The 25,803-nt window shown below is 42.0% G+C and overlaps 1 protein-coding gene across 3 annotated transcripts in view; it reads right to left on the reverse strand.

Annotated features, from left to right (window-relative positions):
- The window catches only part of LOC137616297 (uncharacterized), a 308,280-nt gene that overhangs the window by 47,650 nt on the left and 234,827 nt on the right, over positions 1–25,803 (reverse strand). For 2 of the 3 annotated variants that reach the window (XM_068345942.1, XM_068345940.1), the window contains one exon: positions 14,742–15,114. In XM_068345942.1, the coding sequence (XP_068202043.1) occupies positions 14,742–15,114 (373 nt within the window). The remainder of the gene's footprint in view (positions 1–14,741; positions 15,115–25,803) is intronic. The other variant, XM_068345941.1, reaches the window with a different exon arrangement.

The following is a 25,803-nucleotide window of genomic DNA, read 5'->3' on the forward strand; positions in this document are numbered from 1 at the left end:
TCTCATTAAATTGGAATATGAGTCGAGGTGTAGATTCAGCAGATCCCTTAATTCAGTTGCCCTTTCTGAATTGACTGTCGCCACTTACACCAAGGAGGACCTCCTTAAGGCCCTCACTAAGTCACTCTTGCTAAACTTTATGGCTGACGCCTATGATTTTGCAAATGCCAGGACCCATTGTCGACGACACGTTCTATCCAAAGCCACGATTAGGGATGAACCTAATAGGCTCATCAAAGCTCCAGTCTGGGGCCCGGATCTTTTCCCAGGGGACTTAGTTAACTCGGTCCTTAGCGAGGCAGCTAGAACCAACCAAAACCTCAAGGTTAGGTGGGGCCTGGTTTCAAAGAGGAGATATGAGCCTCCTAGTACCCCAATTCGAGGTAGGAAGAGATTGAGACCCTTCCAATCTTCCCAATTCAGGCAACCTCTGCAAGTAGTTCAACCGGTCTCAGTCCACGGAAGAACTACGCTCCTTCACAAAAGATCTGCTACTAATGAATACCACCCAAAGTTTACGTCGCTCAAGATTTCACGGACGCTTGTTCAGCGTGCCAAAGAAAGACTCAGACAAACGAAGAGTAATCCGGGGCCTGTCTCGTTTAAGTTCCTTCACTCGTTGCGACAAATCCCATATGCTTACCGTCTCGCAGGTGTGGACCTTACTTTCCCGTGGGGCCGTCACCACCTCCATCGATCTTCAAGATGCCTACTATCACGTCCCAATAGCACGGCATTTTCGTCTTTTTCTGGGCTTCAAGCTAGGCAAACAAGCCTATGCATTCAAAGTGATGCTATTGGGGCTCACCATACCACCCAGAATCTTCACCAAACTAGCAGAGACAGTAATTCAAGAGCTTTGGCCTCAGGGGATACAGGTAGTAGCCTATCTAGACGATTAGCTAATCTGGTCAGACAATACCCAGATTTCCCGCGTAGCAACGAACAAAGTCCTCACTTTCCTTCGGCAACTGGGATTCCAAGTCAACCTCGAGAAATCCCGCCGGGTCCCACAGACCAAGTTTCAATGGCTGGGACTACAAGGGGACCTGTTCTCCCATACACTGTGCCTCCCCAAGCCGACAGGAAGGTGATAGCGAGGAATACAAAACAATTTCTCAAGGGAAAGTTGACCTTCCGAAGGAGCCGAGAGTGGATACTAGGTTCCTTACAGTTCGCCTCCGTGACAGACGTCGTTCTGAGGTCCAAACTCAAGGACATAAACAGAGTGTAGCGCTCCAGAGCAACCACAATACGCCGAGACAGACGTGCTCGCCTTCCCCCAACCCTGAGAAAAAGTCTGCAGACTTGGACGAAGATCAAGAATCTTTCCAAGTCAGTTCCTTTACAACACAAGAAAGTCCATGGATTATGGTCACCGGTCTTACAACAAATGCACGTCAACGTCCTAGAGGCCATGGCAGTCTTCCTCACTTTAAAACGTCTCAATCCAGCCAGGAATCTCCATATCAGACTGGTTCTCGACAGTGCAGTCATAGTACACTGCCTCAACAGAGAAGACTCCAGATCACCCCGAATAAACCACATCGTGTTGAAGTTTTTCTCCATGGCGGCAATGCACAAGTGGCACCTGTCAGCAGTCCATCTAGCAGGAGTCCGGAATGTGGTAGAGGACTTACTTTCCCGGACGACCCCGCTAGAGTCGGAATGGTCACTAGACCATCGATCTTTCCTGTGGATGATATCTCAAGTCCCGGGTCTCCAGGTGGATCTGTTTGCGACGGAATCCAATCGCAAAATAGATTGTTACGTAGCCCCCAACCTGGACCCTCAGGATTATGCCACGGACTCTATGATTCTAGATTGGAATACCTGGAAGACGATTTATCTGTTTCTTCCGGTGAACCTCCTGCTGAAAGTTCTGCACTAATTCAGATCCTTCAAAGGTCAAGTGGCTCTCGTAGCCCCCAACTGGCCCAAGAGCAATTGGTTCCCCTTGTTGCTAGAACCAGGTCTCCGCCCTCGGCGGATTCCCAGTCCGTTGTTAACAAAGACAGTACAAACTCGCAATGTGTTCACTTCCTCCAGGATTCTGAATGCCCTAACTTTATGGTCTTCATGAAGTTCGCAGCCCAATGGGGTGCAAACATCGATCCTTTGAATACTATTTTCCTGGAATCTGACAAAAGGGAATCTACTCTCCGTCAATATGACTCGGCTGTCAAGAAATTAGCTAAGTTTTCTTGAAAGATTCCCAAGTTGAGAAAATGACGATGAACCTAACTGTGACATTCTTCAGAACTCTCTTCGAATCTGGCCTGGCAGCCAATACCATTACTACAATCAAGTCAGCCTTAAAAAAGATCTTCCATATTGGTTTTGACATTGATCTACCCGATTCATATTTCTCATCCATTCCGAGAGCTTGTGCCAGACTAAAACCTTCAACTCGCCCTAGCGCAGTTTCCTGGTTTTTGAACGATGTTCTTAAGCTAGCCTCTGACACCTCAAATGAATCCTGTAACTATATGGCATTGTTAAGAAAGTCACTTTTTCTTTTGAGCCTCGCCTCGGGCTCTAGAATCTCAGAATTGTCAGCCTTATCTAGAGACCCTGGTCATATAGAGTTTCTCTCTTCGGGCGAGGTTCTTCTCTCTCCTAACAAAGTTTTCCTGGCTAAAAATGAAGACCCCAAAACAGGTGGTCTCCCTGGAAGATTGTTCCACTTCCTCGGGATCCATCCCTGTGTCCAGTTCCCACCCTGAAAGCCTACTTAGGTAGGACTTCCACTACAACCACAGGGCCCTTATTTATTAGAGAACACGGAGGAACTATTACCTATAAGGGAATTAGACAACAAATTCTTTATTTTATTAAACAAGCTAATCCTGCATCATTCCCACATGTCCGTGATATTAGAGCTGTGGCTACCTCAATTAATTTTTTCCACCAAATGAAATTTATGAGCTCTCAAAATATACGGGTTGGAAGTCCCCTAAAGTTTTCAAGCGCCACTACCTAAAACCTTTAGAAGCTCTTAGATTTGCCACAGTAGCTGCAGGGAATATAGTTCCTCCTGAAGGTACTGAGTCCTAATCACAACGTCTTGCTCTGTCCTCTTTCCCTCCTGCCTGGCTTACCTGTTGTTCCTACCTGTTTCGTTACTATACACCCTTATGGTGTATTATTTTATTATTCAATTGTTCAATTTCACGAATTGTTTTCATTACACTTGTTCTTAATCCCCGAGCTGATTTTATTTTGCATTTTTGATTACCAAGCTGGATTCCCTCTATTCATATCTGTTGAATTCTACCTACGGGTTTCATTTTTGATTGTTTACCATGTCTATTTATCACTGTCATATACATGTTGATCTAATTTTACGGGTTTCCACATCCCTCTTTTTTTATATTAAACTCATCAGCTCTGTTATTTTGTGTTATTCCCTCTTCAGGTAGTTAGCCATATTGGGTCCCCATTCTCTGGTACGATTTCACTGGGTTGGAGCCCAGAAAAGGGATTTTGACGAAGGAAAAATCTATTTTTGAGCGAGAGACCCGTGCCGCCCAGTGAACCCACCCGTCCCTCCCTGCTTGGGCCCCAATCTGGGGTGCTATAAGGAGTGACGTCACTGGCGTGGGATTGCTAGTAGTAGTAGGATGTTGAACGGCACCTCGCTGTTCGGGGATGTTGACAGGAGATATCTAAATGGTGCGAGGCCTCTGGTTGTGATTTATTCAACGCCCCAGTAGTATACCGACACCTTATTAAGGTGAGCGAGCTGGGTTCAACCTAGCATTCCTATACAAATTTTTCTCTGGTAAATTCATAGCAGTTTTTACCTTAGAAATGATGTTAAAGGAGCATTTCACTGGGCGGCACGGGTCTCTCGCCCAGAAATAGATTTATCCTTCGTCAAAATCCCTTAATTAGGATTAAAATGTTTCTCTAATGTGACACTAGTTAATGGTGAGGATCAGCATATCTGCACTTAACATTTCCTCCTTTACTTAAACCGGATGGCTCTATCTCAGTGTCCAAAGTACAGTAAAATGCACCCCTTTTGGCTGTGTTTGACACCAAGCAGAGTACTGTAATGAGAAACTTAATCTTCCTCAATCCTGTTTTCCTGTGGATAAACTAACTAGTTTAGCTTTTCAGTTTTACTCTCTCAATAGACCTAGATGTTTCTGTTTTTTTTTTTTTTTTTTTTTTTTTACAAATTAGCAACATGAAGTTTTTTTTGCACTTGCTGGAGATTTTGTAAACTTACTCCATTGGGTAAATGTGTGTGGTAACCCTGACCCTGTAATTAACCACCTAATTTCCAGAACTCTCATATCACCTAAGTATTTTAACATCTTTTGGAAAAATATCTACATAGGTATGTTGAAGTTAACAATCTATTCCATAATTTGTAAATTGGCTTTAGCAAAGGCTTTCGAGCATTTGATGCCCTTCTTACAATCTCTAATACAGTACAGAAATCCTTTGATTGTGATCAAGGACTTTGTATACTTGGCTTTCATTTTAGTGCTGCCCTTGACCATGTTAATCATGAGAATAACAGATAACAGATGGCTAAAAAATAACCGAATAGGTCCATAGAGGTTGCAAACAAAGTAGGTGTTCGGGTGAACTGACCTTGAAACCAGTTATCTGAAGATAGAATTTGTAAGGCTACCCCTTGGATACTCCAACAACAGAGGCCACAGACCTGTAAACCATCCTCTCTGTAGCCAAAAATAGGCCACTCGAGTACTACAGCTCTTTGCAGAAAAAAACTTGCTTAAAACAGCTCAAATGATTAAGGAAGGAAAAGTGCAGACCTAGATTCTACAAGTCCTGTATCAAGGTCCCGCCCCCAATAATAAGAGAACATATCTGAAACTGGTGAGCAAAACATATTTCTTCCTGAACAAAAAGTTTTAAAAATGTTCACATTTGGCCTTCTCCCCCAACTAAATCCTCCAACAAACAAAAGGCAGGGAAAATATTTGATTGTGAATATCTGTCTTTCCTCTTTTACTGGAATAAACTGAGGTAAAAGGGTGTTTTCCTTATTTTTTTTTTCCAAAATAAAAGTACTTCTGGTATTATCAATATGGATTATGACCTGGTTCCTTCCTGGTTCCAAATCTATGCAGGTGAAATGCTATTTGAAAAGACCACCACTCACTCGCATAATATGCAAGATGTTTTAATGTGAAAGTTCTAGAGCAAGGGTTGATCCCTTTTTTAACCATTTCTCTATCAAAAAATAGACAACCCATGGTTTCATCCCACCCTTCCTGGGTAGCATCCATGAAGAGAGATGTCAGAATTCTTACTGCCAAGAATACTCCTAGAGATAAATAGAAACCTCTTCCCATATGAACCTATAGAATTCAAACTTTTAAAATTCTCCAACAAAGAAAAAACTATCCTCTTTTCCCATGAAAAAAATCTGGAAATGAAATTGTCTATTTCAATTCCCAAATATCTTTATATTGAACTCTAAGAAACTTTTCCAAAGTGACCAGGAAGCTACAATTTCTCAGTAGCCAGCATAACCATACTAGTTGACCTAAATTCCTTCTAAAAACATGTTAACAAAACATCAAGTTACCTAATCAAAAAACGTAATTAAAAAACACAAACATGATGCAACCAATCAGATTTTACTGAAACTTTGAAAAAACTATCTAATATAGGTACACTTTGCTTCACAAGGAACATATGATATGCAACGACATCAGTAAATGAAGAAAGTTGTTGCTCATGAGCGCCTACTTCAGCAAGCGGAGGGATATTAGGATTCAGGCTAGGAGCCCAGTCTTGGCATCCAGTGGTTGTAAAGAGAAGACCAGATCACGGAAATGCAAGAGTTTCACTGTGCAAGGGTAATTCAAGATTGCTAGGCTTGTAGAGAGGCAATTGACTCTGTAATGCACTGCACAACCTTGGCATTCTTACTGACTGGTGCACTAGAACTACTAGTCAAAACTCAAGAAGTTAGGCTAAAGAACGAAATTGAGCAGGTATGGTGAAATCTTATTTTGGCCAAAGACTTACTCATCTTTTTAGATTTTACAAATAAAGCCTGAGTTGAAAAGACCTTTTGAAGCTCACTTCTATCAAAGCAAAGAGCTCATTAATAACTTGAGTTGCAAAATCACCTTCATTCATACAGCAATCTACTAAGCCTAGTCATCTCTGGATTTTCTCAGGCATTAAAAGTTAGCCTGTTGTCTCATCCTTATCTATAATTTTCTTCAGTTAGCTTCATTATATGTGAGGAGCTCTTAATCTGGTCAGATACCATCAGAACATACATCTCCATACAAGAAACAGCAAGAGCTTCAAATTCCTAATAATGATTATCTAAATCCCTTTTCTGGGCTCCGACCTGTGCCGCGCAGTGAAATACTCCTAGAGCACTATTTCTAAGGAATATAACTGCTATATATTACCAGAGAAAAAAAGCATAGGAATGCCAGGTTGAACCCAGCTCGCTCACCTATAAAAGGTGTCGGTATAAAATACTGGGGCGTGATAATTCACAACCAGAGGTCTCGCACTATTTAGATATCTCCTCTTCAAAATCCCCGCCACAGCGAGGTGCCGTTCAACACTACTACCACTAACCCAACCCACGCCAGTGACGTCACTCCTTTATAGCACTTGTTGTTATTAAGTCCAACATGTTTTTTTCTTGTGTTTACCCTTGGATTTATCATTATTTTATAATCGATGGCCGATTCCCATGATACCCCATCGAAGTTAAGTACTTTATCCATGAGTTTTAGCGAGATTGGGCAGTGTAACCTCTGTTTTTATTAATTGAGAAGTGTTTATATATGAACGGCGTCCCCGTTCTTACCGTTCATGGTTCGGCTCTGCCCTTTTTCTCGTTAGTTCGTCCGTCATTAATATTTGTTCGAACTTTTAGGAGTTTTTTCCTTACATTTATATAGTACACCATCTTTATGCTTTCATCTAGCATTAATTTTAAGTTATCCTATGATATCAGTGTTAGCGTTTCATCAAGGAGTAGGTTATGTTGGTATGCCTGCATTCGTGCATGCTGGTGGATTGCGTCACCTTTGAGATTGTTTCGCTAGTTCTAGGAAGACGACCATCTCACTTATTATTATTAAACCTTTTAGTTTTAATACGCTCCACCTAGTTTTACTTTTGGTTCGAGTGGGACTCTCGCGTATTTTGTTGTTTTTACTGTTCGATCTACCGCTTCAGTAACTAGGTTGGTACCCCTGCTTTCCATCTGCTGATGGCGTCATGCTCCTCCCTTACCACTCGCCCGAGTCCCTCTCTCGCCATATTATTTCTGCATGCCTAACCTTACTTACGTGATTTCGCTTTTAATTCATTAATTATTTTTATGTATTTGTGCATTGATATTATATTTATTGCTTTACTCCGTTATGATCATATTTTTGGGATTTTCATGTCATGTTGAGGGGATCTCCAGTTGGTAGCCCTGTCTACCACTACGCACTGGTGATTCCCCAGTACCATACCCCCCCCCCCCACAGGTTGGGGAGGCTATTCCATCCCCCCCTCCTCCAGTGTACACCCATCCTCTCACTCGATGGTTGTTGGTTATGACATACGGGTCAAGTATGCTTGTTCCTCAGTCTTCCCTCAACGTTCCGACATATTGAGGACTGAGTGTACCCACGGGGTGTGACTTAGTCTCATTCATTCATACCGGGCGGTTTCGTCTCCCCCCCTCCCGTCGCCCCGATTGGCCATCGGTCGGGGGAGGGGGAGGGCCGGGACCACCGGGGACTATCACACGTGATTAGTCGGTATGACTGCACCTTGGTGTAAATTTTGCTTTTAGCTATGGTTGTAAGAATGAGCACTTATATTAGGAGTGTCCCCACCTACGGTACCTCCTGCTATTATCGTCCGCATAGGACTTATTAATATCCCATATCATTATATTATATTCTACATGAATCATTACCTTCGTCCCGGTACCTCCGGTTGGGTAGTGGGGGTTCCATTGGCTCCCCCCGCGCTCTCCCGTGGTACCCATCGTCATCAGACATCGGAGCCTTCGGGCTCTTAAATACAAGATCTGTTGACACTGACACAGTTTTGATTAATATCCTCCCTCCGGGAGCCCTATTCAATTACAGACATTAGTTTTAGATCATAACTGGAGTTTTCTATTAATGTATTTTAAGGATGTATCTTCGGTTACTTCAAGTTTACTTTAAGTTACTTTAAGTTACTTTAAGTTTACTTTACCAACCCTGTTCCCCGGCCCCGGAACTAGTTTTGATTATATTTATTCATCACTGTTTTTTGCATCCTTTTTCATCCCTTTTTATTTTATACCTCCCTGGTAATGACGGGATGGTATATTCCTCGCTATGACAATATTATTTCATTGATAATCTTAACTTATTACGGAATTGTTTCAACAATGTCTGTTAATTTTTATAATTTTTTCCCCGGTTACTATACCGGTTCGAAATTTTGTTCATAGCCTTTTGTCCCGATTTCATATCGGTCTATTTTAAGAATCCGGAACACCCGGATCTTCTTAGGTTATTAACCTATTATGGGATACTCACGTATCTGTATTTTATTCTATACTTCCCAAGTAGCGACGGGATAGTGTATTTCAAGCTATGACAATATTATTTCATTTGATAACCTTAACTTATTACGGGATTGTTTTAACAATGTCAGTTTATTTATAAGTTTTTCCCCGGTTACTAAACCGGTCCTAGAGTTGTTCATAGCCTTTTGTCCCGGTTTCATATCGGTCTACTTTAAGAACCCGGAACACCCGGATCCTTTTAGGTTACTAACCTATTATGGGACACTCACGTATCTTTATTTTATTCTATACTTCCCTAGTAGTAACGGGATAGTATATTTCTCGCTATGACAATATTTTTTCATTGATAACCTTAACTTATTATGGAATTGTTTTAACAAAGTCAGTTAATTTATGATAAGTTTTTCCCCGGTTACTGTACCGATCTGAATTTTGTTCATAGTCTTTTGTCCCGATTTCATATTGGTCTAATTCAAGAATTCGGAGCATCCGGATCTCTTTAGGTTACTGACCTGCTATGGGATACTTATGTATCTTTATGTTATTCTATACTTCCCCAGTACCGACGGGATAGTATATTTCGCGCTATGACAATATTATTTCATTGATAATCTTCACCTTTTATGGAATTATTTTGACAATGTCAGTTAATTTATGAAAGTTTTCTCCCCGGTTATTATACCGGTCCGAAATTTTGTTCATAGCCTTTTGTCCCGGTTTCATACCGGTCTATTTTAAGACTTCGGAACACCCGGATCTTTTTGGGTTACTACCCTACTATGGGACACTGTAGGTGCCCCTGTCGTTACTATCTATAATTATAACTTCGGATATATTATTTTGGGATTTTCATTTTATTTCCTTTGTGATTGATCGATTTAAACATTTATTCTCGATCTATTTATTTTACATTCCCAACGGAGTTACCTTGTTCATTAGTAACGATATACCCTCTTTCGGAGCTCGCAGTCTCTTCTACCTTGGCGACTCTTTAGATCTGGGTTGGCGGGTTTGCCTGGAGTGTCAGGGCAAAGAGACCCTGTGTCTCTTCCTTTTAGGGTTTTCAAGGAAGCACGTGGCTGATGTCGGGCCACGTCCCGTTGTCCCTAAAGTTAAAGCTACCTGCCAGCCCTACCAAAGACTCACAGGTCTTCCAAATCACCAAACCAGTTAAGACTTCTCTTGGGTCGAGAGCGAAGCCCGGCCTGAAACCTACGACCCCGGAGGCTCCCTTCGATTCGGCAACCCTTTCCAGATTGATGCATGGCCTCTCGTGGCATAGTTAGTTTCAACCTGACCTTTCATTAGAAGAGGCCAGCGACCGATCCCAGGGATGAGGTAGAAATTTATTTCTATTTGAACACGATGTTGTGCTGATATTTATCCATATATATACATATATATATAAATTACGGACCTCTGTAGCTCACTGGCTCAAACCTCGTGTCACATACCGAGTCACCACGAATTATAGGATGGAAGATTCCTGGTGCCTCTGTGAACTTGACAATTGAATGGAATTATTGCCCATTAGGGGGAAGAGAGAGTGCTAAACCAGATAGCCTCTTACAGGGTCTCATTTGTTATGGGCTACCTCAACAGCACAATATATCATCCCGGATGCCTCTAAGCTCCCGGAATTCGTCGAAAGCAATCCGTGGAAGGGGGCCTTGCGCTCTCCCTTCAAAGATGGTATGTTAACCATCGAAGGGTTTGGCACCCGGACTGTAGAAGGTTTTGAATTCTACCCGCCGGGTCTACAGTTCCCTCTCTCTGGTTTCGCATGCCTTACCGAGGAGACACTCGTAAGGTTTGACAAGGTCCCCAAAGAAACCAAAATGTACCCAAAGGGGCAGGCTCAGTCCACCTGGGTCCGGCCCTTAAACGAGTGGGAGTGTGTTAACACTACGTTAACACCTCACAAGAGCCCGTACACGATGTTTCTAGTGGAGGAGTAAACCCCTACTCCGTGTGTCACTAAGATATCGGACCTTGCTCAGCAGGCAATAAACGAGGACAAGCCGTTACCGCAGCTGAAGGAAACGCATCCGACCTCCCTCCTGTCCCTGGGGGATCACGATTGCTGGACTAACGCCCCGGCGACCTTCACATCGGGTAAATTAAGCGCTGACTGTGCTCCCATTCAGTTCAGTGAGTGGCTACCCAGGCTTCCGGAATCTCTGATATGCCTCGAGCTCGAAGCCTGTATGCGCCTGAGTAGACATATCAACTCGGCTACAATGGCAGAAAAGACCTCTTTAATGTATGAAGAAGAACCACCTTTTAAGGTCTTGACGAAGTCATTACTTCAAACCTTACTGTCTGATTCCTACGACTTCTTTGCGGCCAGACGTCGTTGCTGTAGGCATGTCTTGTCTGAAGCCACTATCAGACATGAGCCTAACAAGCTCATTAAAGCCCCAGTCTGGAGCTGCTAGGGTCAATCAGAGCCTCAAGGTTCGATGGGCTTAGTCCCCAAGCACAAGTTCGAACCGGCCAGCAACCAATCTCGAGGTAGAAAGAGTCTGAGATCTTTCCATTCCTTCCAAACCGGCAGTCCCAACAGGTGGTTCAAACCATCCCGGTGGCACAGGGGAGTCAACCTTTCACTTCGAAGGGTCAACCCCAACAGCAATACGTGCTGGTTCCTCAGTCCCAAGTAGCAACTACCTCCTATACTACTTCCCCAGCCCTTAGGCCCACCTTTGAAACTCAGGGTGCTTTCCAGGGTTACCAGCGCCCCAGAGGCGCTAGCTCGAGAGGGACTTTTCGCAACAGCTACTCTCGAGGCCGAGGAGGTAAATCCGCAGCAAATCATTGGGAGTTCTCAGGTAGGGGTAGGACTTTACATCTTCCGGAACCGTTGAACGTTCAACATTTGGGCTTTCAGTATAATTTCCAAAGGTCTGGGGTGGAGTTGGATAGAATGGCCCCCTCCACCAACCAGTTTTCATCAACATCCAACGGAAGAGCTAGTCTTATATGAAAACGATTTATTGCAAAAGGAAGCAATAAAGAAAGTAAATCGTTTGTAATTTCAGGATCACTTGTTCAGCGGGCCAAAGAAAGACTCAGAATAGCGAAGAGTAGTCCTAGACCTGTCGCTTCTGAATTCTTACATTTAATGCGACAAGTTTCACATGCTGACCATCTCTCAGGTGCGGACCTTGCTTCTCTGTGGGGCCGTCACCTCCCCTATGGATCTTGCAGACGTTTGCTATCATGTTCCGAAAGCAAGGCATTTTCGTCCGTTTCTAGGCTTCAACTAGGCAAACTGCCTCACAGCAACTACAGAGTGATAATCTCTTACAACAATTTTGGTTCCAAATCAACTTCGAGAAATCTCGTTTGGTCCCGAGGACAAGTTTCATGGTTAGGATTCAATGGGTTCTATGCTCCCACACTCTGTCTCCCAACAGCCAAGAGGAACAATATAGCAAAACACAATACGTTTTCTCAAAGACAAATTGTCTTCCAGAAGAAATCAAGAGAGAATCCTGGGTGCCCTCCAGTTTGCCTCAGTAACAGATATACTACTGAAGGCCAGACTGAAAGATATAAGCCGAGTATGGTGCTCCAGGAAAACGAGTAATATCGAGACAAAGGGCTCGACTCCAACCAATTCTGAAGAAAAGACTTCAACCATGGACAAAGGTCAAAATCTGGCAAATCCGTTTCCTTACAATATCCACCCCCAAGCTCGTCATTTACACAGACGACTACCTAACAGGCGGGGGGGGGGGGGGGGATACTCTCAGTACACGAAAGTCCTGGGACTATGGTCAACAATATTCCGCCAACTTCATATCAATGTTTTAGAGGCCATGGCGGTATTTTTGACCTTAAGCAACCGGCTCCAGCCAAAAACCAACATATCAGGTTTCTTCTAGATAGATAGTGGCGGACGCACTTTCGAGGACAACTCCGCTGGAGTCGGAGTGGTCACTAGACCCAATGTCCTTCAGTTGGATTCTTTCTCAGGTTCCGGATCTCCAGATAGATCTGTTTGCAACAAGTCCAACTACAACTAGAGTGCTACGTAGCTCCCAGCCCGTATCATTAGTCTGGAACACTTGGGAGAGAATTTACCTATTCCCACCAATAAATCTGTCGATGAAAGTGTTAGACAAGTTCAGGACTTTCAAAGGCCAAGTTGCTCTAGTAGTCCCCATCTGGCCCAAGCACAACGGGTTTCCCCTTCTGGTGGAACTGGGTCTCCACCTCGACAGATCCCCAATCCAATACTAACACAAGCAGTACAACTCGCTGTGTGTTAGCTTCCTCAAATTCAGAATGCCCTACCTTTCTGGACTTTATGAAATTTGCAGCTCAAGAGGTGCAGATATTGATCCTCAAATACGTTATTTTTAGAATCAGATAAGAGGGGATCCACCCTTCGACAGTATGATTCGGCTGTTATGAAACTTGCCAGTTTTTAAGGGACTCAAAGGTTGAGACGATGACTATGAATCTGACAGTAACCTTCTTCAGAATTTTATTTGAATCAGACTTAGCGACTTGTACTATTACCACAAATTAAGTCAGCCTTGAAGGTTTTACAATTGGCTTTAATATTGCCCTTACAGATTCATACTTCTCATCCATCCCGAGAACCTGCGCCAGATTGAAACCATCAACTCACCCTAGCTCAGTTTCCTGGTTTCTGAATGACGCACTTAAGTTGGCTTCAGACACTCTTAACGAGACTTGCCATTATATTCCATTGGTTAGGAAATCCTTGTTCTTAATGAACCTGACTTCTGGCGCCAGAATATCAGAACTTTCAGCCTTGTCTAGAGATCCAGGTCATATTGAATTTCTCTCGTCAGGGGAAGTACTCCTTTCCCCTGACAAAAGATTTTTAGCGAAAATGAGGACCCCCAGGACAGACGGTTCCCCTGGAAGATTGTCCCACTTCCGCAGGACCCATCTTTATGTCCAGTAAACACTCTGGAAGCCTACTTAAACATATCTCCCGTTCAGTCCTCGGGGCCCTTACCCATTAGAGAAGGTGAAGAACCATCATCCTGAAAGGACTCAGACAGAAGATTCTGCATTTCATTAACGGGCTACCTAGAATCATTCCCACATCACTCCCTCACGTCCATGATATATGAGCTGTAGCTACCTCAGTTAATTACTATGAACTTCACTGGACTTACTAAATATATAGGCCGGAAGTCTCCAACAGTATTTAAACGCCACTGCTTAAAACCTCTGGAAGCCTTATATTTGCTACAGTGGCAGCAGGGAATGTGATTCCTCCTGAACATAGTGAACCTTAATCAACTATGTCTTGCTATCCTTTTACCTGTTATTTTGGATTTTATTTTACTTCCTCAGGTATTGTTCCAAGATTTGGGACCATTTCTCTGGTACTATTTCACTGCGCGGCACAGGTCGGAGCCCAGAAAAGGGATTTTGACGAAGGAAAAATCTATTTCTGGGCGAGAGACCTGTGCCGCCCAGTGAACCCTCCCTTGACTTCCCTCCCAACATGGGCCCCAAACCTTGGGTGCTATGAGGAGTGACGTCACTGGCGTGGGTTGGGTTAGTGGTAGTAGTGTTGAACGGCACCTCGCTGTGGCGGGGATTTTGAAGAGGAGATATCTAAATAGTGCGAGACCTCTGGTTGTGAATTATCACGCCCCAGTATTTTATACCGACACCTTTTATAGGTGAGCGAGCTGGGTTCAACCTGGCATTCCTATGCTTTTTTTCTCTGGTAATATATAGCAGTTATATTCCTTAGAAATAGTGCTCTAGGAGTATTTCACTGGGCGGCACAGGTCTCTCGCCCAGAAATAGATTTTTCCTTCGTCAAAATCCCTTTATTATCCCAATCACAAGAGAAAGAGGATCATGGTTGCCCAACAATAACTTCCTTGAACAACTCTCTCCAGAATTTGTAATTCCAGAGGAAAACATCACTTATTATCTCTAACAGTCTACATCACAAAGCACCTCAATCTGGAGGGGATTAACATCGACAACTATTTACTGCATACCTAAGCTGAGCTTATTGCCATTAACTGCCAGATTGTCTTAATACTGTACTAGAGACTTAGGCCTAATGAAAGTAAACAATTGTTTTTAGCTATATGGTAAAATTTTATGTAAAAACAAGCATTGAGAGTAAAGAATTATGAACATCAAGGGAGTTTCATAGAACTAAAATAGTAAAGTAATCTGTACTCACTTTCTTTTCCTTTTTCTTTTTGTCTTTTTAGTTTTTTCTTCCTTTTCATTAGTTTCTGCTTCACCTTCATTCTTTCCTTCTGATTTCTCTTCCTGTTTCAATTTACCTTCACCTTCATTCTTTCCGTCTGATTTCTCTTCTTGTTTCAATTTACCTTCACCATCAGTAGTGTCTGTCGCTGGTTTCTCAGCCTCGGCAGTATCATCTACCTCTTGAGCTTTCTCTGGTTTCTCATCATCAGTCGACTCTTTATTTGTTTCAGATTCAGATTCAGAACTCTCTGACTTAGGTGGTTTTGGTGTATTATACTGAATTCTTGTCCAATATAGAGGTTTCATGGCCACCTTTGGATTAATTGGCTGCTTTCGTAGAACTGAAAAGGCAAAAAGTATAGTAAAATTTACAGTTCTGGTTGAACTGACATGTATTACCATGCATCTAGTGTAGGGAGCACAAATTTCCAATGAAACTAAGAACTCAGGAAGAATGAATTAATATACATATCAATATAATAAAGATATTCACACTGAAGTCCATTAAAAAAAAAATGTTTCCATTACCTGGGAAAAATCCCCAAATTTCACAGGTCTATTATTGCAAATCAGCAGCATCTTCCAAAAATGAAATGTATTTAACTACTGTATAATATAGAGCATGCAAATGAATCACAATGATATTGAAAGGAAACAAAATACAGCGAACCCTCGTTTATCGCGGTAGATAGGTTCCAGACGCGGCCGCGATAGGTGAAAATCCGCGAAGTAGTGACACCATATCTACCTATTTATTCAACATGTATATTCAGACTTTTAAAACCTTCCCTTGTACGTAGTACTGTTAACAAACTACCCTTTAATGTACAGAACACTTAATGCATGTACTACAGTACCCTAAACTAAAACAAGCACAAATATTAAAGGCGATTTTATATCATGCGTTTCCTAAACACGCTAAAAATCACGATAAAAAATGGCAACCAATGTTTTGTTTACATTTATCTCTGATCATAATGAAGAAACAAACTGGAGGTAGAGCTTTGCTTATTACCCAGACATATTTCCCATACTTTTCCCTTAGAACTACATCACATCTTCCTACTTTATATATATATATATATATATATATATATATATATATATATATATATATATATATATATATATATATATATATATATATGTATATGTATGTATATATATATATATATATATATATATATATATATATATATATATATATATGTATATATATATATATATATATATATATATATATATATGTATATATATATATATATATATATATATATATATGTATATATATATATATATATATATATATATATGTATATATATATATATATATATATATATATATGTATATATATATATATATATATATATATATATATGTGTGTGTATATATATATATATATATATATATATATATATATATATATATATATATATATATATATATATGTATACACATATACATACCTACATATATACATACATACATATATACATAAATATATGCATATATATATATATATATATATATATATATATATATATATATATATATATATATATATATATATATATATATATATTACTGTATACATATGGGTTATGGAAAAAATCCGCAAAGTGGTGAATCCGCGATGGTCGAACCGCGAAGTAGCGAGGGTTCACTGTATTAGCAGAATTTCATGAACATACACTTCTGCTTCCCTGACAATATTCGCTTTGTTCTGTATGACTACAAGTTTTCCAAATTTGTTTATTTTTACACTACAGATATCAAAGGTAAAAAATCCAAACTTGAACTTAATTTTATTAAGACTTCCTAAATCTTATTTTGCCTATGAACAGCAACCACTGCACGATAACAATAATATAACAGGACTCAGAAGCAATGTTTGCAAGTAGAGCTAAATCAGCAAACCTATTTAGCTACCGTATATCAATTGAAGTGATAATGACATGAAATACTGGAATACTGTACAAACCTTTACAGAGCAATTTTTTTTAGTGAAGTTCAGTAAAATGAATGTTCTAAGAATTTTGTTTTACCACTTATGGCCATGATAAATGATTGAATAAGGTAATTCAGTATTACCTCTTAAATAACTACTGGAAAATCTGCTAAAAATTTATATCTGTAAAATGTTGTTTTCCTTAGTAAAATAAATTTTTGAATATAATTACCCGATGATCATATAGCTGCATCCCTGCTGCCCGACAGAAAAAACCTACGGGCGGAATACGCCAGCGATCGCTATACAGGTGGGGGTGTACATCAACAGCGCCATCTGTCAAGTAGGTACTCAAGTACTCGAAGTCAACAAAGAACCAATTTTCTCCTCTGTCCCACTGGTTCTCTATTGGGGAGGAAGGGTGGGTCCTTTAATTTATGATCATCGGGTAAGTATATTCAAAAATTTATTTTACTAAGGAAAATAAAATTTTTCAATATCAAACTTACCCGATGATCATATAGCTGATTCACACCCAGGGGGGTGGGTAGAGACCAGCATTACAAGTTGACATTATGAGCTAAGTATTCCGTATTTCATTTTAGCAGTTATTCAAAATAACAAGCATAAAATAAATAAGTACCTGGTAAGGAAGACGACTTGAACAATTACTCTGCCTTTTTAAGTACGTCTTCCTTACTGAGCCTCACGATCCTCATAGGATGCTGAGCGACTCCTAGGAGCTGAAGTATGAAGGGTTGCAACCCATACTAAAGGTCCTCATCAAAACCTCTAATCTAGGCGCTTCTCAAGAAATGATTTTGACCACCCGCCAAATCAAGTAGGATGCGAAAGGCTTCTTAGCCTTCCGGACAACCCAGAAATATTTCAAGAGAAAGATTAAAAAGGTTCTGGAATTAGGGAATTGTAGTGGTGGAGCCCCCACCACTACTGCACTCGTTGCTACGAATGGTCCCAGAGTGTAGCAGTTCTCGTAAAGAGACTGGACATTCTTAAGATAAAAGACGCGAACACTGATTTGCTTTTCCAATAGGTTGCGTCGAATATATTTTGCAGAGATCTATTTTGTTTAAAGGCCACGGAAGTTGTGACAGCTCTTACTTCGTGTGTCCTTACCTTCAGCCAAGCTTGGTCTTCCTCATTCAGAAGGGAATGAGCTTCTCGTATTAACAGTCTGATAAAAATAGGATAAAGAATTCCCTGACATAGGCAAAGATGGATTCTTAACTGAACACCATAAAGCTTCAGACGGGCCTCGTAAAGGTTTTAAAATAGAACTTAAGAGCTCTTACAGGACATAATACTCTTTCTAGTTCATTTCCAACCATACGATAAGTTAGGAATATCGAACGATATTGGTCAAGGCCGAGAAGGCAGCTCGTGTTTGGCTAGAAAACCAAGATGTAGAACATGTAGCCGTTTCGGATGAGAATCCGATGTTCTTGCTGAAGGCATGAATCTCACTGACTCTTTTAGCTGTGGTTAAGCATATCAGGAAAAGAGTCTTAAAGGTGAGATCTTTCAGGGAGGCTGATTGAAGTGGTTCGAACCTGTCTGACATAAGGAATCTTAGAACCACGTCTAAATTCCAACCAGGTGTAACCAAACGACGCTCCTTCGTGGTCTCAAAAGACTTAAGGAGGTCCTGTAGATCTTTATTGTTGGAAAGATCTAAGCCTCTGTGACGGAAGACTGATGCCAACATGCTTCTGTAACCCTTGATAGTGGGAGCTGAAAGAGATCGCTCTTTCCTCAGATATAAGAGGAAGTCAGCTATTTGAGTTACAGAGGTACTGGTCGAGGATACGGAAGCTGACTTGCACCAGTTTCGGAAGATTTCCCACTTCGATTGGTAGACTCTAAGGGTGGATGTTCTCCTTGCTCTAGCAATCGCTCTGGTTGCCTCCTTCGAAAAACCTCTAGTTCTCGAGAGTCTTTCGATACTCTGAAGGCAGCGAGACGAAGAGCGTGGAGGCCTTGGAGTACCTTCTTTACGCGTGGCAGACGTAGCAGGTCCACCCTTAGGGGAAGAGTTCTGGGAACGTCTACTAGCCATCGAAGTACCTCGGTAAGTTATTCTCTCGCGGGCCAGAGGGAAGCAACTAGCGTCAACTTTGTCCCTTCGTGAGAGGCGAACTTCTGCAGTACCTTGTTGACAATCTAGAACGGAGGGAATGCATATAGATCTAGATGAGACCAATCTAGTAGAAAGGCATCTATAAGAACTACTGTTGGGTCCGGGATAGGTGAGCAAAGTAATGAGAGCCTCTTGGACATCGAGGTTGCGAAGAGATCTATGGTTGGCTGTCCCCAGGTGACCCAAAGTCTCTTGCATACATCCTTGTGGAGGGTCCAAAATGTTGGAATTATTGTCCCTTCCTACTGAGACAATCTGCTAAGACATTCAAGTTGCCTTGGATGAAACTCGTTACTAGTGAAAAGTCTAGACCTGTTGAACAGGAGAGGAGGTCACTTGCGAACTCGTACCATGTCAGAGAGTAGGTCCCTCCTTGCTAGGAGATGTACATCAAAGCAGGGAGTTGACCGTGTTCACCTCCACTACTTTGCCTTGAAGGAGAGACCTGAAGCTTTTCCAGGTCAGACGTACTGCCAGAAGCTTCTTGCAGTTGAAATGCATTGTCCTTTGACTCGAGTTCCATAATCCCGAGCATTCCCTACCGCCTAAGGTCGCACCCCAGCCTACGTCCGATGCGTCTGAGAAGAGAACGTGGTTGGGAGTCTGAACAGTCAGGGGAAGACCCTTTCAAAGGTTGATAAAGTCCTTTCATCAAGTCAGACCAGACTTATCTTCCGGAAACCGGGATCGAGACCGCTTCTAGCGTCTTGTCCTTTTCCAGTGAAGAGCTAGATGATACCGAAGAGGACGGAGGTGTAGTCTTCCAAGTGACACCAATTGAACCACGGATGACAGTGTCCTAACCAGACTCATCCACAGCCTGACAGGGCCGTGTTCCTTCTTCAGCATCTTCTGGATGGATAGCAGGGCTGGGGGTTGATCGTCTTGTTCAGCCATGTCCTCATCAGAGGGTTCCTCATCCGAAACTGATGAGGAAACGGCAACGGAGTGGGCAACGTCTGACTCGCTGAATCCGGTCGCACTGGTGGATGCGTGACGGAGCCGGACACAAGATCATGGTACTGCTGCACAGTCTGTGAACTGTCAACCATGGGGACGCGAGGAAGTACAGCGACAACCCGAAACTGTCTAGACTGTCTGGGTTGTGCAGACAACCCCTTATCGGGTTGCTGAGGTTGCCGCACTGCGTCACAACAAGTCACCTCTGCTGGTTGTTGAACGTCTTCCTAGTGACACACTGAACGTCCACAACCACCTCCGAGAGTCGCTTAACGTCAACGTGCGACTGGCAACCCACACTGGGTCGCACCGGTGGAGGAACCATCTCAACTGGCGGACGTGAGTAGGATACCTCAGCGTCAACAGGGCGTACAACCAACCGGTAGGAAGGTTGTTGGCTAGAAGGTTCTTCTCCGTAAAAACTCCTCTATCAAGGACTAAGCTTGGACTGCATGTCTTGCAACAAAGCCCAAGGTCTATGGGAGCAGGTGTGGCAACAGACGGGGTTAGCGACTGAAGCGGAACCATTTACCATCCCTGAAAGCATGTTATGCTTTAATTAAAGTCCATAGGAGGCCAAGCAGCTTAAGGCTCCTCTCCAAATGACAGAGTCCTCAAGGGAATATCAGAAGGAGGGAGAACAGCACTTTCTCATCTACAGGAACCATGTCCGAGAAAAGCTAGGTTATCTCAGTGAGGGTTTCACTGGTGCATAAGCAGCAGACCAGAAGGCAACGTTATGTAACTGCTTGACAGTCTGTGAACTGTCAAAAACTGAACTGTCAACCACAACAGGTGCGTGAGGACACACAGCACTGGTGCATTAGTAGCAGACCAGAAGGCAACGTCATGTAACTACTTGACAGTCTGTGAGTTGGCAACAACCAAAGCTGTGTGGGGAAGCCTCAACTCCTGACTGACTAGTCTGCTGCGGGCGAGTGGCGGTAACCACAGTGTGTTGCGGAGGCTGACACACCGTGTCAAAACACGGCAGCTTGTGGTAGCTCACGCACGGCAACGGAGTGCTCCGTGTGTCTGTGGGAGTCAGCATGCGTCTGGCAAGGTCGACTGCGCATGGGTGGAGGAGCTCTCACAACAAGAGTGTGGGAGCAGGCAGCCATGCTGGGCGCACAACCGTGGCAGGCTGAAGGCCAACGGGTGCATCGTCAACCTTCTCCGCAGTCGGAGTGTGGGAGCTGGCAACAACAAAAGCGGAGTGCTGGTGCGTGGGAGGGACTGCCGTGGATTGCGGAGCATGCCGCATTGCGTCAAAACACGGCAGCTTGACAGCACCTTCCACTGCTGATGCGGTAGCTCACGCATGTCAACGGAGGGTGCAGCATGAACATGCGTCTGGCAGGGTCGACTGCGCATCGGAGCAGGCAGCCGCAGTATCTGCTGAGCGCACAACCGTGGCAGGTTGTAGGTTAACAGGTGCAGTGTCAACCTTCTCAGCACGATACTCCTGCATGAAGGAAGCAAGCTGAGACTGCATAGTCTGCAGCATGGACCACTAGGGTCTACAAAAGACGGCAACAAACGGAGCTACTGTCCGTTGTGACTGAGGGTCTAAAACAGCTGGTGCGGCAACAGACGGAGTTACTGCCAGTTGCGGTACCACCTTGCCTCTCTTGGGAGGTGCCGTCGTCGGATGACTGCAGCGAGTCCGAACTGACCCAGTGGCTACACCTAGGCCGTTGGACTTGCGCGGAAGGGACCGACTTGCACTTAAAAAGCTGCAAGATTTGGTCCATGGTTTCTACGCGAAACCTCTTCCGCAGACGAGGAATAAATGGGCTCTCTCGTCTTTGTGTGGGTGGGGTGATCACGTCGGCAACGTGTGTAGATACACCCGAAACCACGGAGGGAAACGTCTGTTCGTCGATCAAGGCCTGTGGAACCCATAAGTCGTTCGACATTACTTCTCCCCTGGGCTTGGGAGCTTGTAAGAGGTATCGGACTAGGTGAACAACTGGCACGAACAGACGAACCCTCGAACGCAACACTGTAACACTTTGCGCATATCACTTTATCACTTTTGATTTTCTGTTTGCACTTATTTCACTGAAATCGAAACTTTAACAGATTTCTACCTGAAACACGCAATCCTATCCTTCATTAAAAGGTAGTAATTGCGAAAACAGTTTTACAATGCAACAGAAAAACATAATTAAAGATAAAGAATTCAGTGGCTGGAAAAGAGACTAAACACTAGATCAAATAAACTACGTTTAAAATCTCTCACCGCATAAAGCCTGGGAACAAGAATAAAACTCTAGAAACGTTTTACCTTCTTCCCCTACAGCGACTAGGGAGAAGAGTAAAAACGAGAACAACGTTACCCGCTTGAACGAAACGTTTATTCTCCTCTCTCTCCCTCCGTCTCTATCTCTCTCTCTCTTCTCTTGACTTAGAACCTGAGAGAAGAGCCCAATTATATATCGCTAAAACATATTATTTGCTAAAGGAAAAAACTGAAAGGTTTCCCAAATAAAAAGTTCCTTTATTTAGAATTTAAACCATTTAAGCTAAGAAAGAATGAACGAAACGCTAGAATCGGTTTACTCTTACTGCAACGTGAAACCGTGAAATACTCTCTCTCTATCGTAACGATAGAGCGCATGTTGAACGTTCTGAACGTCAACAACTGCGGAGACTAAACTAAACGTTAGTTCATCTTTGAAAACAGTACGAGACTATCAAAGAAATTCTTTCAAAAACATTAAAATTAAAAAGGTATAAATTCTTAAAAGGTAAATACGATATGACGGGCTCAATGTTAATTAACTTCGGTTCCAAGTAAGGACCGCCTACTATTAGGAAAGGTCGCATATAAACAAACATAAAAATTAATTTTTATAAGTTTATAATAAATGGAAAGTTAATCGAAGAGGCCTATAAAGGCGGAGAGATATAAAATAAATAGATCTATAACTTGTTAAGCAAAATTACCAAAAACCTAAACACACTTCCGTCTAAGGGAAGGGTCGGCCATTTAAAAGTGAAAGAGAGTCCATACTCTCTTCGTCACCAACACTTCAGTCTAAGGGAAGGGTCGGCCATTTAAAAGTGAAAGAGAGTCCATACTCTCTTCGTCACCATAATTAAATCTATCCAAAACGAGTTCAAGTTTTGAAATGAAGATAAAACCCCTGCATAGCGAAAGCTCAAAACTGGAATAGTGTACTTCACCAAATCGTTGTGAAAACAAATCCAGTTAGGGACGGCGTATTTAGTAGGTCTTGCCTGTGGCACGACAGAGGGAAAATTGGTTCTTTGTTGACATCGAGTACTTGAGTACCTACTTGACAGATGGCGCTGTTGATGTACACCCCCACCTGTATAGCGATCGCTGGCGTATTCCGCCCGTAGGTTTTTTCTGTCGGGCAGCAGGGATGCAGCTATATGATCATCGGGTAAGTTTGATATTGAAAAATTGACCTTGTAATAAAAGGATACTTAGCTCATATTTTCCTTGAACAAATATAATAAGTCTTCAAGTTCCTAAAACAAGAAAACAAAATATATTCCAAGCAAAAGTTATTTTTCCATATAAACCCTATATCATGTAGCCAACATTTAATACATTTCACTTTCCTCAAACATTGTAAAACTTTTGACCATAGAAAAAAAAAAAGAAAAAAAAAAGAAAAAAAACACCACTTGATGAGAAAACCTAGACTTAAAGGAATGTAAAATGAGTTCCAAATTTTACAAGTGAAGATAGTGTGTGATAACTAATTTTCCTTTTACAAGTTTATTGTTTGTTTTGTCCAACCTAATTGTTCATTTTACTTGAATCTCAATTAAAGTAAGAGGATCAATCTGCTAATTACATTGTAGTGAGGAATGACTATTTAGAAAGATGAAGATGATGACTTCACTAACCCTGCCCCAAAAACATGATTTGTAAAATAAAATAGTTCTTTTAATGCCACGCATGAATGGCAGAGGAAAGGGACAGTGACATTGCTGTAGCAGCACAATGCCCAAGAGATTGACCAATATACATATAATCAGCAGCCAAGCACCGTCTCCATCCAAGCTGAAACCAGGGAGGGCCAGGCAATGGTTGTTGATGACTCATCAGATAGACCTATAGACTCCCCTAAACCACCCATTCTTAGCTCACAAGGATGGTGAGGTTGCAGCGACCAAAGGAACTAACGAGTTTTAGCAGAACTCAAACACCAGTCTAGCGATCACCAGGCAAGGACGTTACCAACATGCTAGTAAGAAGTGCCAACTTGATGACCCCTAAATAAAGATAGAAGGTTATGACAACCCTTTTGTTCACAAAATACTGTAGTCTCTCCTAGCAGTTAGCTGAAGTACTGTACATGAGTGTTTGGATGAAAAACATGAAATGTTAGTTGCTTTAGAAAATCTCATTTGAGAGAAGGCATCTTTGGTGTTGTCATTAACAGTGGCCACAGATCAGAAACCCAAGTCTTTGCGGCCACAAGGGAACCATGAGAGTCATCCTTGAATTTTGAAACTTCCTGCACTTGATAACTGTTTGGATCATTGCTATAGGAGGAAAAGTATACATTTCTCGGATCTTTCAATCCTGTAACATCACCTACACTGCTCATGTCAGTTCTTTTAATCCTGTAACATCACCTCCACTGCCCATGTCTGGGGATATGTTACTGGAGAGCAGATGGCATCCACCTTTAGTTGAACCTTACTGGAAACAAGTTCACATTTGGATTTTCTATCAATTTTCACATCTACTGGACACACTTGGGGATGAAGAAACAATTTGCTTGGTAGTATTTGATCTTCTCTACATAACTGGTCATCTGTCAAGATATTCAATCTGGGGGTAATAAATGCAAATTTCTTTCCTTTGTCCCCTGCAGAAATGACTTTTCAAATAAGTAAATATTTCATGACTTTGTCCCCAGCCTGCTTTTAGATGTATGTTATTCGGCATCAATGACCTTCGATGTCAGGATGCCAGAGAACTTCAAATCATTCATTGTGGCAGTGGTATTGTCCAAATAAATGGTTAAGATTTTCCCTATTAGAGTACTCACAGCTCCATCTGAATAAGAGCCTTGTGTATCACTAATAACTCCCGACATTTGATGCTCTTGTGTTACTCGTGGAAGCTCCATAGACAGGAAATATGGATTGTCGTCTAGAGTAGACAACAACCCAGGTTAGACACATCCAAATATAAAGATCTGGTATAATTATTTTAAGACAGACTCCCTTTGTGAAGTATGGAATGTTGTCTCACCATAGACAAAGATAATTCAATCGTGTACAATGGTTTATAAATTCATCAGATCTAGTCCTGTCCCGTTTTGAAGACTGAGAAACTTCGTAAAGGAGTGAATTTTCTTCTCCATTGGTAAAGAGAAGTGACACTATTTTCATCCTCTAATACATGATCAACTGAGTCAATTGAAGATCAGACTTCTGAAGATTGACAAGTACCTCAGTTGATGAAAAAGATTCAAGAGAAGACCCTGAAGTTTTATTAACATTTCCTTAGCAGAATTCATCACCAAACAGTTGTCCAGATATATCAGGACATGAATGGAGAAAAGATGTAACTACTTGGATATTGAAGCCCTCATTCTTGTAAACAATTGAGGGGCTGAAGCATGAGCAAGTGAACTGGTAAATATTTCGACCATAACAAAATAAAGGAACGTACATGAAAAAAAAAAGAAAAAAAAACTGTCAGGTTTGTTGAAGATATCCAATCCCTTTGTTGTATCACAGCAGTATTGATGACAGATTCTATTTTAAACTTCATTAGAACTCATTCAGGTTTGATACAGCCAGAACTTGCCTCCGTATGCCTGAAACTTTTGGGACTAGAAAAATATAACCGTAAAATCCCTTGACAGAAATGTTACTTCCTCTACTACATTCAGCTGCAACAGCTTTTGAGCGACTGTCCGAAAAACCTCAGACTTCATAGGGATGTTGACACAACTGGGTCA

The sequence above is a fragment of the Palaemon carinicauda genome, chromosome 22 (assembly GCF_036898095.1).
Source record: "Palaemon carinicauda isolate YSFRI2023 chromosome 22, ASM3689809v2, whole genome shotgun sequence".
In the NCBI taxonomy this organism is placed as follows: domain Eukaryota; kingdom Metazoa; phylum Arthropoda; class Malacostraca; order Decapoda; family Palaemonidae; genus Palaemon; species Palaemon carinicauda.